This window comes from Malaya genurostris, chromosome 3, assembly GCF_030247185.1.
Source record: "Malaya genurostris strain Urasoe2022 chromosome 3, Malgen_1.1, whole genome shotgun sequence".
Lineage (NCBI taxonomy): Eukaryota > Metazoa > Arthropoda > Insecta > Diptera > Culicidae > Malaya > Malaya genurostris.
In genome coordinates, this window is record NC_080572.1 from 7,251,533 (window position 1) to 7,272,107 (window position 20,575).

The 20,575-nt window shown below is 37.2% G+C and overlaps 1 protein-coding gene across 1 annotated transcript; it reads right to left on the reverse strand.

The window, feature by feature from the left end:
- Nucleotides 1-1,527: 1,527 nt before the first annotated feature.
- LOC131436459 (uncharacterized) lies at nt 1,528-7,641 on the reverse strand. The gene is made up of 3 exons (XM_058605187.1): nt 7,292-7,641; nt 2,839-3,035; nt 1,528-2,779 (listed from the first exon to the last, which is right to left on the reverse strand). Exons 1-3 carry the CDS (start codon nt 7,359-7,361, stop codon nt 1,604-1,606), a joined length of 1,443 nt encoding a protein of 480 aa, XP_058461170.1. The 5' UTR covers nt 7,362-7,641; the 3' UTR covers nt 1,528-1,603.
- Nucleotides 7,642-20,575: the final 12,934 nt, after the last annotated feature.

A 20,575-nucleotide genomic window follows, 5' to 3' on the forward strand; every position in this document is an offset into this window, starting at 1 on the left:
AAATATTTTGTGTGGTAAATTGGTACACTAATATTTGTTTTCACAAGTCTTGATTTTTTCGTTAATCCCTTCGATGCTATCGAGAAGGTGATAAGAATAATAAGAAACGAGGAATTACAATATTTTAGTCATCCAACAAATAAAAAAACCTAAATTTGTCTAGAAATAGTTTATTATCATGTTTCTCTCAAAAATGATCAGTGATTATATATGCGAAAAAGGGCTACATGTGACGATAAAATTAATACTGAAATTTGACCTGTCTGCTCCTGTACTTTTTTCGCAAGAAATTTTTAAAGTTATCCCCGCCACCCTGAACGCTATTGAATGGTTTTGAGATAGTATGTTTACTTTTTGAGTTATACGAAGTTTTATATTAAAATTTTCAGTTTTGACTTTCTCATATAGAAAGGCTATACTAAAAGTGCTAAAACCGACATCCGACTTTACAACCGAGGCATATACCATTCGATTCAGTTCAACTAACTGAGCAAATGCTGTGTGTGTGTGTGTGTGTGTGTGTGTGTGTGTTTGTGTGTTGTGTGTGTATGTGTATGTATGTGTGTGTGTGTCAAATAATTTCACCAGGTTTTCTCAGAGATGGCTGAACCGATTTTGACAAACTTAGATTCAAATGAAAGGTCCCATACGGAATTCCTGAATTTCATCTGGATCCGACTTCCGGTTCCGGAGTTATAGGGTACAGTGTGTTCAATATTGTACACCTTCACTTAAACTGGCGGAACAAAAACCGTAAAAAATGTTGTAAACAGGACTCAAAACCGTTATTCCCAACCTTAGGGTCAAATGAAAGGTCTTATGGTCCTACCGAAAATTACTGCATGTGAAAATCGGTTTAGTAGCTCCGACAAAAGTTAATACTTATATTTTCATTTTTTTACACATTTTCCCCATGATTCCGGGACCGGAAGTCAGATCCGAACAAAATTCAGGAAGAGTTAAAGCACAGTCAAGGTGAAACCAAATTTCAATAGCAATAGGGATTGATCTTAGCAGTGGCATCTTCGATGCCGGTCCTTTTTGTTATGTAATTGTCGGAAATATATATATATATATATATATATATATATATATATATATATATATATATATATATATATATATATATATATATATATATATATATATATATATATATATATATATATATATATATATATATATATATATATATATATATATGAAATGACAGTACTCAACTTTATTAACACGATGACAGTGGTATGTTCGACAATTGTTTCCTGAATGTGAAAAGCTGCAAATGATATTAGGATCTATGCGCACTTAACACATTATAGCATCGAATTAGTCAACCTAGTTGATTATTTTTTCCGAGAGTTTTCTTTGTATCCTAAAAAACTGTGTTAATTTGCTTAAATAGAACGCTACTAAAAAGTAAAAACGAAATTTGAAGCTTGAAAATAAGACAACCGACTAAGTGAATTTTCACCACAGTTACACAACCGAGTCAATAAGAAATTAATTTTCGCAGTCACATTGTGTCAGTCAGTTTTGTAGATTGTCTGTATTTTACTTATATCACAATTAATTATTTCCAAATATGTTTCGCTTTACGTCTATCTCAATCGTTCAAAAAGTTGTGCGGTTGTGTTTTTGTACCGCTGAAAACAATCTCTCCGTGCTTGGAGAATTCCGTTCGAGTCTGTCTAATAGTCATCTTGTTAGTTTCCGGCAGCCATCTATAGAAGATTCCTGACAAGGCTAGTAGTGGAAATCCACAAGTTATCATCACAGCTCCCTGCTTATAACCATCGGTGAAGTCCCACGAAAACACCACCACTGTGATTAGAATCTGAAGAATGTTTTCCACCGTGTGAAGAGCAGCAATTGATGCTGCCTTCTTTTTTGTATTGAATGCTTCCGAGCTGTAAACATCGGGAACTATAGTTAAACCGGTAGAAGACACTACCTCGTAAGTGAGTATTAAAGCAATTCCCACATCGCGATTGATGTAGTCCGCCACCAGGTAGATCAATCCTGTGATGGCAAGGATCGAACCGCTGGCTATCGTTGACAATAGTATGGGTGCCTTCCGCCCAAATCGATCAATCACGAACAGAAACAGGGATCCCATGATTAAACGAACCATCATAATCATCACAGCAGATATACTGTAGTCATCATAACCGAATAGCTCGTCAAGGATGTTCAACCGGACCAAGTTCAATGCCATGTTGAACGATAAAACTGACGCTAGCTTACAAAGCGATAGCAATACCAACGGGCGTATGTTACCATCCTGAAAAATTGACTGAGAAGTTTCATCATCTTCTTGAAGCATAGTTTTAAATTCAGTGTAATCGTTTCTTATTTCCCATGTTTCGGTCGAGTCGTTACGCAGTTTCATCATTGCCTGAATGGCTTCACCCTCTCGTCCCCGTTGTATTAAATAAACTGGAGATTCGTACGTTAGAAATTGAGCTATGCCAGCTCCGATAACGGCGTACGTAAGGCCGAGTATTCCGACGAGCCGATTCGGATTCAATTCATTATAGCTATGAATGGGGGTAAAAACACCATGCGTCACAGCTCCGAGTATTAAACAATAGTTAACTGCTGATATGTTCAATCCACGAAGCTCCTTAATCGAAACTTCACCACCATGAATCAAGATAATCACATAGGCCATACCGTGGGCCAATCCAAAAAGGACTCGTGCAAAAGCCATCGCTACGATGTTGTTGGGAAGGACTATCAGTAAAATACTGGCGACGATCACCAGCACTAAGTACACTTTCTGAAACATGTAGAGAATATGGTAAAGCTTTTTAATTATGGATCAGAGAATCTACTCACCGAGAGTGGCTTTTTTTCGAAACGTTCTACGAAAAAGCATGCAGCAATAGAACCGACGATTGCGGCCATGTAAAAGCAAATTAACGTGAAGAGTATTGTAGTGTCAGAATGGTTCAGAGCCCAGGTTTGTCTCTGTATGTCCATGTTGAATATTGTTGATCCGACGAGCATGCCGGTGGTCAGAAGGGTCATTATTCCTAGGAAGTAAAGTGAAGGGTTAATTATTATTATCTAATTTTATTGACTTAAAGCATAGGAATCGGAATTGAGCTAGTGATCATAATTTTATTTGACAGATTTTTTTTTTTGAAAGATAAACTCGAAATAATTAATTTCTGAACATGATTTTACCTCAACTCTTCTGTACGAACGTCATAAGATCGGTTGACCACTATCTCGTGCAAACCGTCACATAGACGGCGAGACAAATTCTAAACTGGCCTCAAGACTACTTCTATCGGTAGTTATTATAAGTACATGGCCAAACAAACCGATTCCGGTTATCCTGGTTCCCGGTTTCCAATTCCGGAGGCACCAGAAATAGTGATCATATTTTACCAAATGGATCTCACTTCTTTTTCTCAGTGATGTTTTGACCGATTATCACAAACTTAGGATCAATTTTAGGGTGAAAGGCCCTACGGTCCCATACGGAATGTCTGAATTCAAGAATCGAAGAAAATTATTTTGAAAAATACCACAGTATTATATATAAGAGTATGATTGATACGAGAAAGACATTATTAAGCCACTAGGTGTATTAAAACAGATTTTTAAGCATTCAAGAATTGTCTAAACATAAGTTTTATCGCCAACTAACAAAAGTTTTATCACTATCTTTTCGTAGGTTCTATCTGCTGTGCTAGTTTGACAGTTGACGTCTGCTGCAAAATATGAATAAACTGGAAAATGTCATTAGGGGCTGTCCATAAAAGACGTCACGCCACAAGGGGTAGGGGGATGTTTCATAAAACGTGACCTTTTGTGACAGGGGGAAGGGGGGGAGGTTCTTGGAATGTGACGTCCAATTTTTTCAATGAGCGCATTTTTGAAATACTTAATTATATTACTGCTTTGCCCTATTTCCTGAAAAAATCTCCACAATAAACGTTTACATTCTATAGGAAAACGTGACTTTGTTCATGTAAAAGCTTCTTCTTGTAAATTCGGAAATGAATGATGCAGGAAATCATTTCTGTTGTGATCAGCAAAAGTGCACGGAGGAGCGAGTAAATTAGTGAAATTAATAAATTTTGCCTAATATGAGTAAAAAAGAAAAATATGCCTTCAAACGGTTTAACTTAAGATAGGCACTGACCATTTTTTCAGTAATTTGATTTTTTAGCATTGACAATAGTATATCATAAGAATTTCTCTTATCTGATTCTGATGCAGTTTATTCAATTGTACTCCATTTGAAAAAGGGCGGGAGATCAACGATTTCAGACGTAGATCATATGTGATTTTCCTCCACCAACGTCAAAGCTTATCGAATCATCCAATGATTGAACTTACATAAATCAAGAATCATTTTAGCTCAAAATCACTACCCATTGTGTGACGGAAGATCAGTACCGATATTGATCGATGTGATTTAAAATTCACTGATCAACTGATCATGGAATGATTCACCGGCAGTGATCTTGTTTTGATGAAGTTTTGGTCTTTATTTTCTCAGCCCTGTATGCTACACTAAGGAAATATTATTCTTTACCTAAAACAATAATATATCTGTGTACCTCTAGGAGGAATAAAACAGATGATTTAAATGTTTCATCAATTCCAACCAAATACCTTTGTTAATTTATATAACTGATATTAATAAAATAATTCCGATGATTTTGTAGTTTTGGGGATATTTTTTAATCTAATGACAGTATGTAATAAATCGATTTTTCCCTCATATTTGTATGGTTTGTCATACATATTGAGTGTGTATTGAGATGAATTTTATTTATTTTGAGCTCGTGACATGTGACATAGGCGGGGGTGGGGGGTCTTTACTTCTGTGACAATTTGTGACAAAGGGGGGATGGGGAGTCAAAAATCTTCAAAAGAAGCGTGACGTTTTTTATGGACAGCTCCTTAGACAATTTTTTATGTAAGAATTCGCGTCGGCTAAATAAGCATTTTTTGCGTATAAAACTTCTAATAATCAGCTTTAGCAGTGCTAATGTCTCTACTCATTAATTGAACATGCAAAGAAATTATACCCCACTCTCGATTCAGCAGTATGCTTCGTTTTAAATCAATATTTTATAGATTTTTAACGAGTATCAAAACGAAATGTAGCATTAGGAGGATGGAAAATGTTGGTTCGCAAATGCAGTTAGGTAATTACGCAAATAATTTCTGATGCTAATAATATTCCTTTTATGCTTTTTAAAAAATAAAAATAGAAAAAAACTGAGAATGTGATCGTTTTGCAAAATCAGGTTTTATCAATCAATTCTACCAGAATCATTGAAAACTATGTTTTTCTGTCGTACTGCAATAAAATACCCATATTCTCGAAGAAAATATATCGATAAACTTAGAAATACCTCCACAATTTCATATTTTAACACTTTACCCTAATTGTAGGCGTGTGGGAAATTCGAAGTATGGGAAAACGATGAAAAGGTTTATTTTCTCGTCCCACCAAACTTTTCGTGTTCCTTTTTGGGTCCCATAAGAACTAATAAGGCGCATATATTATTTTCATAGAAAATTTGATGTGGAAGAAAACCTTCAAAGCTCACAAAACAATCCGACATTTATAGAAAAAGTTATCAAAGGAATCCCGACACAAGGTCCGAGCAATGGCTCATTCCTTAATGTACTTAATGTCCTTCCTTAATGTAGCGAAGTGCTCGCGTCGCATTATTAATCAATTATTCAAAAAATAGACAGAATTTCGAAAAACCTAAAACACTCAACATTTCGCAATTGAGTATTCTTAGCGTTTATAAATTTTGCACTGTTCAGCCGTACTTGATTGTTGAAATGTATAAACGATTACGGTCTCGTTCCACGGGGATGATTTTAGAACTGACAAATAGTGTTGGAAGCAAAATTTTACAAGGATTCTGTTAAGGTAACTCAAAATTATAAAACTTTTACTGAAATAATCGAAATTTGAAAAAGTTTCAAGTGAATTTCATAAACGTTTCATCATTTTCTATATTACTTACCCGCTGCTGTTTCGTAGGGTGGTGGTGTGAGAAATGCATAGTGGGTTCGGTGGCGTTATATCGTGAGCAAAAATTACATATAAAAAATGACACGAATTTATGCATTGGGTTTTGTGTTGTAATAACATCGGGTTGAACACAATAAACTGGGTATTATTAAAAAAACCGTTCATTTTCTAAGCTAACTGACGTTTATAATACTAGTAATGTCCTACTCTGTTTAGCTCATTGAATTGATGTTGCTTTGTTGTGTATATCATAATAGATCTTCCGGCTGTAGCAAAACTAAAAGTTTTAACCTAAAAAGGTTGCAGAATTAAATCAATACAAGTATTATCATTCATTTAGAAAATGGAAACATATAACATTCATATAACCTAGTGACAGAATCACAATTCAAAAATATATACTTTTATGGAAAATGTATTCATTTGGTACATGTCCACAAAACAGTTTTTTAATCGATAATGGAATTCAACTGCGCTCTCTCATGCGTTGAATTACTACCGAATGTTAGAATGTTTTCTTGTTCTCAATCGTTCTTTAGAAGGAGAATCTATATTTGGTAATAAACTCAGACATACACATTGTTAGCAAGTTGGTCAATACATATACATATAAACTCATATTAGTCTAATATAAATACTAATAATTCATAGTTCTAGTGTAATAGTAATCAATAACAATAAATATTGTATATGTTCAAATTGTGAAATATTCTTGAAATATTGTTATGCTTTGTGTGACGATTCGTTCAACTCAAGCGATAAAAATTCGCGCATTTTTGGGACTACATTTCACCTTAATATATCTAGCATCACTGCTGCTAGTGGTTGATATATGATTTGACTTTCTTTTATGTACTACACAGTAAGTTTTGGAACATGGTTAGTCACTTAAAAAGAATACTCATACTAAGCAAAGTAACTGTCGTGAATACATCAAATAACTCAGATCAACCGAAGGGTTACTTCCTCGGTAATTTTTCTACGAAAATGACACATACACTGATGTTTAGTGTTTATAGGGCGAAACGACTTTTTTGTAAAAGTTAGTTTCCTCATACCAAATCTCATATAAAATTCAAACCTCGGGCGCAAAAATATAGTTTCACCGATCGAGCTATAAATTTTACATAGCTTCTATGGGACCTAAAAAAAACACGAAAAGTTTGGTGGAGATAAAATCAAAATTTATTTCCTCCCTAGTGCGCCATGCTCTTTAAAAATTATCTGAGAGCTGAGTATTTTTATAATAAGATGTCTTTGTTTTAAACTAACCTGCTGTCAAAGTGTTCGACTGTGGTTTATTTTTCTGGCTCATCTCTATCCATTTGGTGCAGCTGCCCATGGTGGTGATGGTGGTGTTTATTCTCCAGATAAACGATAACGAGACGAAGAACAAAAACTCACTTACTATATTGTCTGCTTTGTGAATTCCCGTCACAAACTGAAGAATGGTTCTAGAAATATAAGCTTTTTTGACACCTCGATTGCTTCAATATTCAATCTTTCGTTATCATTGCCAAACCACACGACCTAAACGGTGGTAGTTAACTGATATGATAATAAACAATATATTTCTGCTAAGATAACGTTGAACTGGTGAATCATGATATTGTATTACGATGATAGAGATTTCAATATTGTAGCAATTCGTTTATCGGGTCAGAAAAATATTCTGACCCTGTGTGACTCTGGTGATGAATCATAGTTCTTAGTAGTTGATTCAATAATTGATTTTCAGAGACGTTGGTCTTTTTTTAATTGGATGTGAGTTATTTTTTATATGAAAATATTAAGAAATTGATTAATGTTTTTGTTTTTCCGCTTATGACGTAATTGTTTTGCCACTCATGAAGAACCGGAGTTTTAATCAAAAATAATTACACGTTGAATGCTTCAATAATTATGAACATATCAACACTAAAATTGAGCAACACTGAAATCAGAACGTTCAAACAACGTTGCTTTCCTTCTAAGAAATGGAATCGGTTTGTGCAAAAACAGGGTGTTTCGAGTAGTAAGCTAGATACGAATAAAATTGTGGGTAAGAAGACTGCTTTTTCGCACGGAACGACCGAAATTAGCTCCGCGCCTAATTCGTATTACTGTTTTTGAATTAAATGATTTAAACAACAAAATTGCCAAAATAACCATAAAATTAATTAAAATTGAGAATTTACTTTGCTGAAAAAAACTCTTATTTTTAGAGAATGTAATTAGTTGGCGAATATTCTGGACACAAACCAGCAATATTTCAATCCAGTACGAAATTCTCATTGACAACAAATTTTGTTATTAAAATCAGAAAATTTGTTTCTATTTATCTATCACCATCATTACTGAAGGACAGGACAAAGAAAACAAAAATGAAATTGGTTTTATTAACAAGTTTATTAGCTAAAAACTCATGAGAAGTGTCAAAGCAAAACAATCCATTGAAAAGCTAAAAGGGACAGTCTTGTTGAAACTGCTTGCAAAATATTTAGATGTTTTTCGCATGTGTTACGATATATCCATATATAAATTTCTAAACTGATATGTAAAAATGACGTAAACTGTTAGTGGAAAGTGTATTTATTCAGAATTTGTGCGCATTTATAGCGATTGTGCGTAATAATGTTTTTACGGGGAACAGTGAAGTGAGTTTCGTATATTGCACTCTAATTGTATATGTCAAATGATGTTTTTGTACCTTCCAACCTTCTGGGCTACGCTGTCCGGTGTACTACTTGTATTCGGTTTTTGTTTTCCGAGTGCTCAAAGTTTTCAGTGAGATGAAGTCGAATGCAGAAAACAGCGATTGAGAAGAAAAATTTTCAAAAATAAGTTTATGTTTCGCTTATGTCTTTTTCTCCAATACAACATCGTATTTATACCTGCCAATATAGAAAAGATAATCGTGACAGAAATTTTTTTCGGTAGTCGTGTGCCATCTAGTGGCTAGTAGTCATTACGGTGTTAACGGTAACACGGTTAACGGTCATTACGGTGTTAACAGGTGACAGAGCGCCATATAGCTGCAAATGGCAGAAACCAATTCAACCATTTATGTTGGTTGAAAACAACGTTTTATTTCTCTAATTGAACTAAAAAATTAGTTTAATGGATATGAAGCGTGCCTTAGCTAAGAAATGACAGCACGTTTGATTGGTGAATTCAACTAAAAAAATAGTCATTTCAACAAATATTTTATTATTATTAAGGGAATTAGAATTAAAACATCTAAATTAGCAAAAGTAAGATTTTTTTAGTTGTCTCAAAAAATAACTAACCAAAATCAGAAAATCAACTAATTTTTTCGCCAAAATGCTGATTTCGGTCTTTCCGTGCGCATTTGCTCCGAAACGTGGAAGAGTACTTGAGCTCACTAATCATGTAATCGGTATGAAGATAAGACACTTTTCAATGTGGGGGCAAATCACTTAATGCATTTTTGATATAGTCTTGCGTACCGTTTTCGACTCATCAGTAAGTGAGCAGTTCATACTGAGCTGCCAGTTCAACTTAAAAATACGGTATGAGCCATTAGGCAGACGTAAAAATCAACTCTACTAGCAGAGCAGAGAAAAGTGCGGAATCTGTTGTCTCAAACGAAAATAAAAATGATTTACCGTCCGTTGAAAAACGTCTTTTTCTACAAAAAGTTACCAAGTTTGGATAAACATCACTTAAAATTTAAACTAAATGTTAACAGTTAATTTTATTTGATTGTTATTATTAGGGGAAGGTGTTCGGTTGCCGGTACCCAACCATAACTTTTGACAGAAAGCAGATAGCGTCATTCCGACAAATGTCATGTGTGTGTGTAATAGCAGCACATTCTTTTTGTGCCGAATACCGAAGCAAAAAGACGCTTGTACTTTTTGCTGTGTTCAAAACAAAGTTAGACGTCGTGTTAGCGAATGATGGACGGTAAAGTACCTTCCAGCGAAACGGAGTCGAGTCGTTTATCGACCTGACTCTCTGTAGTCCCGGCCTAGCCGGAGATCTTAATTGGAGAGTTGATGATTGCTACACCCATAGCGACCATCTAGCCATTCGCTACACGATCGGTCACTTGGCGAGAAGCACAAGGAGGAGTAATACTCCCAAAACTCTAGCGTGGAAGGTTGCTAACTTCGACCGCGAAACGTTTTGCGCTGCCCTTGAATTGGAGGAGCACAACGCGAACCTGAAAGGGGACGATTTGGTCGCTATCTTGTCACGGGCGTGTGACGCGACCATGCCTAGAAAGGCTCAACCGAGGACCAACAGACCACCGGTCTACTGGTGGAACGACAAAATTGCACGCCTCCGCGCATCCTGCCTCAGGGCTAGAAGAAGGCCATCAGCGCAAGCAAAAGAGCCTGTTTCGACCAGCTATGTGAGGGAGCCAACTTCAACCCGGGGTCGATGCCTACAGGATGGTAATGGCCAAAACGAGAGGGGCGCTAGCACCCCCTGAACGTAGTCCGACGAGGTTGAAGGAAATCATAACGGTTCTCTTTCCCCATCACGACACGTTCCCCTGGCAGCCAGCCCCGCTGCCAGCGAACGAAGTTGAAAATGTGACGAACGAGGAGTTGCTCACTGCGTCGAGATCGCTCGATACAAAGAAAGCCCCGAGGCCAGACGATATCCCGAAGGCGGCTATAATGACAAAACCGGACATGTTCAGGGAGGCTATACAGAGATGTCTGGATGAGCGTATGTTCCCAGACATTGGGAAAAGGCAGAGGTTGGTACTATTACCGAAACCTGGGAAACCCCCAGGGGACCCCTCGGCGTATATACCAATCCATCTGATCAACACTGTGTGAAAGCTCCTTGAGAAAATCTACCTCAACTGGCTATCCCCCTTCATAGAGGAGGCAGGGGGACTGTCCAGTCAGCAGCACGGGTTTCGAAAAGGCAGGTCGACGGCGGACGCCATAACGTCGGTGGTAACCACGGCGTGGACACATCGGCTCATACCTAGAGTCTCGAGTTGGTTAGATAGACCTCATGGAGAAGTGAACATCGGCCTGACGCAATTCCTCACAGGCCACGGGTGCTGCAGGTGGTACCTCCACAGGTTCGGCCACGCGACATTCCCTGTATGTCCTGGCTGCCCAGACGAGATCGAGACGGCAGAACACGTCTTGTTCGCATGTTCCCGTTGCGCCTCTCAGGTGTGAGCTACTGGAGGCATGTGGAATTGACACCACACCGGAGAACCTGATCTAGAGAACGTGCCACTGCGTAGAGAACTGTAACGCAGTGCCCACCGCGGCATCCCAAATTGCGGGCATATTGCAGCGGAAATGGAGTGCGGAGCAACAACAGTCAGCCGCGACCGCTGGTCGCGTGCAACCGTAGTAGGCTCAAGAGGGATCAGCAAATAAACGTCGGTCCGGGAGAACCTCCTTCGCCGGGAAGCTCTTCGTCGGAGTAGTCTAGATTGTTCGTCGGGGACTAGACGAGTAGTACGTAGAACTGTTAGGATCGTCGGGGCGCCAGTGAACCGGAAGCTATCCTCCAACCGGAATCACTGGATCGTCCCAGGCATCCTCTCGGTCGGGCGTTGACGGGTATCGAAAGCGTCGTTTTCGGTAGAGCCTCCTTTGTCGGGGAACTCTCCGTCGGTGAAGACTGAATCCTTCGGCGGGGGCTAGTCGAGTAGTCGCCACAACACCGATTCGAGTCGTCGAGGCTCCAGCGAACCGGAAGCCATGCTCCAACCGGAATCGCCGGACCGACCTCGGCACTCCTTCGGGTGTCCCGTGTGGTGTAACAGAGGACTCGGTGTCGGGAGAACTTCCTTCGCAGGGGAACTCTCCGTCGGAGTAGTCTAGATCCTTCGTCGGGGACTAGACGAGTAGATCGTGGCGTAATACCGCTAGGATCGTCAGGGTGCCAGTGAACCGGAAGTCACGCTCCAACCGGAATCATTGGATCGACTTAGGCGTCCTTTCGGTCGGGTCGTAGACGTGTACCGTAAGCGTCGGTTCGGGAGGACTTTCCTCATCGGGAAACCCTCCGTCGGTGTAGACTAGATCTTTTGGCGAGTAGTTCCGCGACGTAGCATCAGTTTTGGGTCGTCGAGGTGCCAGTGAACCGGAAGTTACTCTCCAACCGGTATCACTGGACCGACCTCGTCATCCAACTGGTCGATCCCTCGAGAGAAGGATGCTGATCCCCATTCTGCCTAAATCTGGGGAGGGTGCTGTGAGCACCAATAGCCTTCCACCCCGAAGTAATACATAGCGGTGGTGCCGGGGAGGTAGGGTTGGAGATCCAAGGTGTTTTAGTGGGTAGTTCCAATTAACAGTTGGGTAGTCCTGTGGAGAGTCCCACACTCCGTACGTCAATTGCATTTCACATTGTAAAAAAAAAACTTATAGGCACACATACATACAATTTGCGTACTCGACGGTTTTCACAGTGATTGCATAACTTTTCTATATGAGAAAGACAAAAAATTAAAAATTCGAATTTTATCGAATCTTGTTCCAAAATCACTATCGATTGCGAATTTTATTTCTCACACTCAGAAAATAATTGAATGAGCACGGTTCGTTCTGTTCAGTGGAATCATTTATACTTACATTAGAACTTAAATTGCTTTACAAACAAAACTTTTACTTATATGATCGATGGTCGAATACGGTTGCACTAACGATAACGATCTGTCTCGTCTCGAACGTATCGAGGCTAAACAATATTATTATTATTATTGTATCGTTTATTTATACCCGGTTTTAACCTAGTTTCGGTCGTTCACCGGGTTTGTATCAAGTGTGGGGGGGGGGGGGGGGGTCGGTTTAGGGAGGGAGAGAGGGGAGAAAGAAAAAAAGGGGGGGGGGGAGGCTAGGTTATGTTGGGGGGAGTAGGGTGTTTACAGTGGTACGTTACAATTTACAATTTTTAATATACATTTCATGAGAAGTATTCTTGTAGTTCGGTCCTGGTCGGTTTTCGCTTCGGCCGCGGGGAGCATCCCCGGGGCAGCGCCCTCGGCGGATGGCCGTTGGGGTGCTGGTATTTAAGTAGAGGCCTTTCAGGAGGTCCTGGTCTTCGGTCCTTGGTCCTGGTGGTACTGGCAAAAGGCTAAACAATACATTTATATGATAGTTCAGTAAGTTTGTACTAAAATTGGTAAATAGAGATAGTTAGAAAGATATCGGCACATTTGAGCTGCCTTGTTCTTCTCAGAAAACATGTATATTCGTCAAAATAAGCTTGACTACCCAGATTTCTAAAAGCACTTTGCCAGTGACATCGATTAGCGTGATATACTGCGAACAGTATTAAAGGCAACGACCTCCATTGTTACAATGTCGGTAGGCGCAACCAGAATACAGTTATCCCGTGCACATATGTGAAATATTTTAAGCATTCTAGAAAAAAGTGGTGAGGATAGGAAACGAATTCCACAATCTCCTTCCCTCGTGCTGCATATACTTCAAAACTTCTCGTTGCTACTTTCGAAGCGGGTACTTAAATCAATCAGCTCATCTTCGCTAATCGCCGGGGCAAACATTGAACGTTCCAATTAATGGACACTTCAGCTGTTGATGTCGAAGTTATAAAGGCTACAATCCTATGTAAGAATGCTGTAGATGTGATGAACGTAAAATTAGCAGATCACGATTTGTTGAACTAAATAACTTTAGAATTTGAGCAGTGATTCAGTTCAGAGCCATCGGAAAGCTTCCGGGCGTAACAAATCTAATTGGTTGTTTAAACAGAACTCGGGATTTGTTTTCCCATTTCATGAGCTGACGGTTGTTGCCGTTGCTCATGCCGTCAAATATGCGATCTGATCTGCGCCTTGTCATGCTGAGTCGCAGTTGAAGTATCTAACGGATAGATGTGCGCTATGCGGGAGGTAGATACTTAATTCTATTGCTGTAATATTTTTGTGAAATTTTACAATTTTATATAATTTTTTTTATTCAGCGAATATCAAAGTTTCTTGATAATAATCATTGAAATTTTCAAGCGAACAAATAACGACTACAAGAGAAAGTCTATGCGGTAGTACAAACTGTTGGTAAAGGATTACTCAACTATTGTCACAATCACTGTTAATGTTTTAGAATATTTTAGCAGTAGTTTTTTTGTGTTCCACATATACCTATTTGTATGTATGCAAAAAATTGAAGAGCCTAATAAACGACAAACGATAAACGATAAACGATAAACGATAAACGATAAACGATAAACGATAAACGATAAACGATAAACGATAAACGATAAACGATAAACGATAAACGATAAACGATAAACGATAAACGATAAACGATAAACGATAAACGATAAACGATAAACGATAAACGATAAACGATAAACGATAAACGATAAACGATAAACGATAAACGATAAACGATAAACGATAAACGATAAACGATAAACGATAAACGATAAACGATAAACGATAAACGATAAACGATAAACGATAAACGATAAACGATAAACGATAAACGATAAACGATAAACGATAAACGATAAACGATAAACGATAAACGATAAACGATAAACGATAAACGATAAACGATAAACGATAAACGATAAACGATAAACGATAAACGATAAACGATAAACGATAAACGATAAACGATAAACGATAAACGATAAACGATAAACGATAAACGATAAACGATAAACGATAAACGATAAACGATAAACGATAAACGATAAACGATAAACGATAAACGATAAACGATAAACGATAAACGATAAACGATAAACGATAAACGATAAACGATAAACGATAAACGATAAACGATAAACGATAAACGATAAACGATAAACGATAAACGATAAACGATAAACGATAAACGATAAACGATAAACGATAAACGATAAACGATAAACGATAAACGATAAACGATAAACGATAAACGATAAACGATAAACGATAAACGATAAACGATAAACGATAAACGATAAACGATAAACGATAAACGATAAACGATAAACGATAAACGATAAACGATAAACGATAAACGATAAACGATAAACGATAAACGATAAACGATAAACGATAAACGATAAACGATAAACGATAAACGATAAACGATAAACGATAAACGATAAACGATAAACGATAAACGATAAACGATAAACGATAAACGATAAACGATAAACGATAAACGATAAACGATAAACGATAAACGATAAACGATAAACGATAAACGATAAACGATAAACGATAAACGATAAACGATAAACGATAAACGATAAACGATAAACGATAAACGATAAACGATAAACGATAAACGATAAACGATAAACGATAAACGATAAACGATAAACGATAAACGATAAACGATAAACGATAAACGATAAACGATAAACGATAAACGATAAACGATAAACGATAAACGATAAACGATAAACGATAAACGATAAACGATAAACGATAAACGATAAACGATAAACGATAAACGATAAACGATAAACGATAAACGATAAACGATAAACGATAAACGATAAACGATAAACGATAAACGATAAACGATAAACGATAAACGATAAACGATAAACGATAAACGATAAACGATAAACGATAAACGATAAACGATAAACGATAAACGATAAACGATAAACGATAAACGATAAACGATAAACGATAAACGATAAACGATAAACGATAAACGATAAACGATAAACGATAAACGATAAACGATAAACGATAAACGATAAACGATAAACGATAAACGATAAACGATAAACGATAAACGATAAACGATAAACGATAAACGATAAACGATAAACGATAAACGATAAACGATAAACGATAAACGATAAACGATAAACGATAAACGATAAACGATAAACCGATTGAATAAATCCACAGATGATCCACTTGCTTATGCACACAGTAACCTTCTCTACGGCATTAACGGCTAAATACTAATTCTGTGTGTGGGGGATCTATTTAAATACCCAGTACGTCTATGCTATGTTAAATAGAAAGTGAAATTAGATATAAGAAATATCATCTCTGTTAAAGGGAACCATAATGATAATGGCCAAGAATGTAGGGAAATTTAGGCATTGTCTGTTAATAATTGACGTGTAGATCACCAATTATTATAAAAAAATTTATCTATTCCAATCGATGCGTAGAAACATTTCCCAGCAATAGATGTAATGATATTGTAAATCTGTTTGAAATTTTTCGAGCTGTAGGTGCTCAAAACCTGACCACTGTTTGTACGGGTTTATTTTCCGTATTTTGAATTTGCACCCCTATATAGAAAGTCCTACAAACAAAAAGCTTTTCGGAAGTTTCAGAAAAAAATCAAATGTTGACTCTCTGTTTCACTAATTAAAATTGCTACCGGTCGTTTTCGATGCATTCATGGAAACAATGCTATATTTATCTTCATATTCGTGTTTCGTTCTTCAGAACATGATTCTGACTCAAACATTGACGAAGCTTACAAGTAGTAAGCTCAGTGGTTTTTATTGTTTTCGCATAAATCCCTGAATGCGACTTCTGATAAGATCCTAAGGATCTAACTAACAATCGCACTGAGAAAGCCCCTGAATAATTTCTGAGTTGTGTTCATATCTCTCCGAGTAGTTTAAAAACGATTTCCTAAGATTGAAGAAGGCTTGAGTCCTGTCTCTGAGTCAATCACCAACCTCAAATTTGATAATGTATATTTTATATATCACTGTCGAACAACATAGTCGTGGTGAAGTGTGTAAGTTTTGAAACAACATCGGAACGCATGTTTGCCTCAATCCGCTTAGTCACTACGTCGATATTCATTCCTTACTTTTTTGTTTATTAATTTATTCGTTCCTACTAGACAATATACGCAAACAGGAAAATATTCAGAAATTCAACTGCTGTTTATTCATAACATACATTGGCAATTCAACGCTTCATTCATACCCTGTAGACAACCCGACAAGACCATTGTCCTGAGCTATCGGATGAACCACTCCCAGCTGCAAGCAGAAAAAGAACCTTTTCAAATTACCAAATTAAAAGTCAAATCAGCTCGCTCGTGAAGAACTCTGTAACTCTGGTCTCGGATTGCTGTCCACTTGTATGTAGCTGTAATGCTTATTAGTTCGTGGTTGAGAAATAATCAATTCGTCTCTGAAGCGGCACTGATGTTTGTTAGCAATTCATATTCCAGCCCACAGTTCGTGTTCGACTGAGTTGAATTGAGAATTCCATACGCTGATTCGTGGTTTGGCCGGGAATTGACCGGCGGTTGAAAAACCGCACAACAATATGTTAAACATTATTAATTGACTTTTATCGTTCTCGACGTTGAATGTTGGTAACGAGTTTGTCCATTCATTGTCTTTGTTTTGTCGAATGAATGGATTAGATATTGGTTTCGTCCGCTGGGATGATTGTTTGTTCGTACCTCTAAACATGGAATTCTGTATAACTAACTGAAAAACATAATAATAAGATGTGATCAACTGATGCTCGAATCTAACTAAACTTTTCTAAAGATAATTTCCAGAATTCAAAATAAAAATAAATTAAATACAATCCAACAATCGGAATGGTTTTCGAAAATTTATTTTTTTTGCTCCGAGGGGGATCCGATCGATTTTTCCTTCGTCATAAAACATCATTGCCCTGAATCACCCTGAATCAGAACAAAAAATCGGAGTACAAGTTGAAAGGGCATGTGAAAAGCAAGTTTTTTTTTTTTTCTGCTACCCCCGAAAGGATCCGTTCGATGTGATCATCACATCCACTGCTTGCTGCAGTGCATGTTTCAGAATTAAAAGGAAGCCCTCCGGGACTCCGACAGAAAGGTTGTGTATTCACTTGTGGGCTCCGGATCGGCAGGAGCTGCGAGATGGGAGGATAATAGGTTTCTTTTAATGACGAGGTTCTTTCTCTTTTGGTAAGGTTTTAAATTGTACGATGAATCAATCTTACTATTCTTTTTCATCCTTTTCTTCATCCATAATGCAGGAATTACTGACGAGGGGATGATCGTACACCTGCAGATCATTTGCTGCAAGAATGAAAATAACCTGAGATTCGATTCTTTTATTCAGGTGTGTTTAGTAGGGGAGAAATAGAACCAATGGAAGAACGGACGAAAACTGAAACAGAGGGTTGAAAGGAGGAACTGAAATCAGGTTGATGCGTAGAATTCGATTATGTGATTTAGTTTGAAGTTGATTGGAAGGATACCTTTTCGGAGATTTATTCATTTTTTGCTATAATTTTGAAAACTGAAGTTTCTATCTCGTGGTGTTAGATTCGAAAGCCTTTTGATGTGCTCTGAAATTAATGAATCTAGCTTAATTGCTATAATTAAAATCAAACATGACTGTTTTAGCCATTTGGACATAAAATGTTAGTTTTGGACTGTAAATTAATCTATCATATTTGTTGTTATAAACAGAGTGTTAAAATATTAAAGTACATTCCTAGGGTTCATGGAATGTTGTTGGAGTGGAGTCTCAATTTTAGTGGAGTTCAGGAGTGGAGTCTCAATGTTGTAGATACTATTTTAATTGGCGATTTAATTCACGCTTGGAACAAAGCAATAAAACATATTGTGGGTAAACACATTATTATTAGCCCGACTTTCACTAGACCTTATACTATTATTTCAATTTCACTTTACTTTTTTATTAATATAATTCATTTACTTTTTTAACAGTTGTTTCATTAATGCTATTACGTCTTGTAGCAGAAATTATTGATACATTTCTCTTAGAAAAACTGCTGATTCGATGTCCTCGTGCATCCTATCAGGGCCGTTAGTTTGTTACTTCCAATAGGATCTGACCTTCAACCATAGCAGTAACGGATTATTGAGTGAGGTCGACTGTAAATGGTTATATAAGTCTCGACACGAAAAGGGAAAAAAGATCAAAAGGTGCTTACTAAGAAACTACGAATTAGAAGTTTTAACAATTGATGACAATCCTAAGTCCCCACGAACTCATGTTTCTAATACTCTATCATGGATTTACAGAACTCGCTGTCAGAATGATTAAAATTATAGCTTAGATTAGTGGACCGTCCGTGAGTTTCCCGTGATTGGCAAGTCACTTTTTGCTTCTAATGACCGAGGAATTGCTGCATCATCACCAGTGTCACAGGAAAGAAGTGGTATTAGTGGGCGAGGAAATCCTTACTAGAATACGTAATTTCTTCCGAAACTCGTAAAACTCGGGATAGCCAGCTGTCGGGAGGTTCGCTGTCAATTCATAGCCTTACGCGATACGAAGTAATGTCAATATCTACTATCTAACCAAAACAAAAAAAAAAATACCTAATGGATTCGCCTCACAGTCTAAACTATATTCACATCCGTCCTTGTTAAGCACGGATTTTTAGTAAGAGAAATTCGTATTACTGTAAGCAACGCGAGATGACACACCACTACTGAAAAAATACAATAAAATACCCGAGTAAAGTCTAACATCAAAATTAGAACAAATTGATATTTGATTATGATAGCAACATCAGATTGAAATCCTAATATGATATCGACTCATCAAATTTTCAATTAATATCACATTGTGTTATCATTTTGCTGTTTAAAGGCAAAAGTTTTGTGAAACTCAAAAAAGAATGTGCCCTAGCACAAAATTTGGCTAACCCCTAAATGACCATACCTGCATCGGCCAGAAATAGTCGAAAACACGTTTTCGTTCGGCACGTCAGAAAAGACATTGCACTCCGTTGCAAAACAAAAAGTGTTCTGTACGTAGCAGAAACTTTACGTCTGCTTAGCGGTTCAAATTGAACTGCCGAGTTTAGCACTAAGCAGTTTAATTTGAACTGCTCTGCACTGATGAGTCAAAGACGAAACGTAAAACTAATCAAAAAAGAAAATATTAAAATCAACAACTTAGTGAATCCATTGAAATTGAGCAAATTTCAAATGGCAGCACAAAAATACAAAGTTAAGTTTCAATGGAAGAAATATTCCTTCAATCCTTTGTTGCCTTTTACAAAAATACTTTGACATCCTGCCTAGATCCTGCAGTTGACCGCAAACATAACCGCGAAGACACGTTTTTTTATCATTTTTTCCAACTTCGACGCAAATAATGCTCCTTATTTTTAACCACGAGAATATTAGTGTCAAACCACACGTCTGGGAGGCATTAGATAAATTGGCGATCATCGGTACCACGTTTGTCTGAAGCAGGTCAATCTGAAAAGTGGCTTTGGCATTCCCATTTCGCTGATCGTCTGCCGTAGAACCTTATTTCAGAATTTGGTATGAGAAATATATTTGACGTCATCGATTTCCTTCTGGATACGTTAAGGTGAAATGTAGCGGAATGCGAAAATCCCGTTTTTGGTCAATTATTCAAAAACTAGACCGATTTTCGAAAAACCAAAAACACTTAAGTTTTCGAAATCAAATTTATCATAACTTAGTATTCTTAGAATTTTGAAATTTTGCTTTGCCGAGCCGTAATTGGTTTTTGAAATGTATAAACGGTTACTGTTCTGTTCCACGGAGATAATTTTAGAACTGAAAAGTAGTGTTTGTAGCAGAATTTCACAAAGAATCTAAAAATGCAACTCAAAATTTTAAAATATTATCTAAAACAACCGAAATTTGAAAAAGT

Coding starts and splice junctions, on each gene's coding strand:
- LOC131436459 (XM_058605187.1), bottom strand. CDS start 7,361: ATGGGCAGCTGCACCAAATGGATAGAGATGAGCCAGAAAAATAAACCA. Junction 3,036..7,291: donor GTCGAACACTTTGACAGCAG/GTTAGTTTAAAA, acceptor TTTACTTCCTAG/GAATAATGACCCTTCTGACC. Junction 2,780..2,838: donor TCGAAAAAAAGCCACTCTCG/GTGAGTAGATTC, acceptor TACATGTTTCAG/AAAGTGTACTTAGTGCTGGT.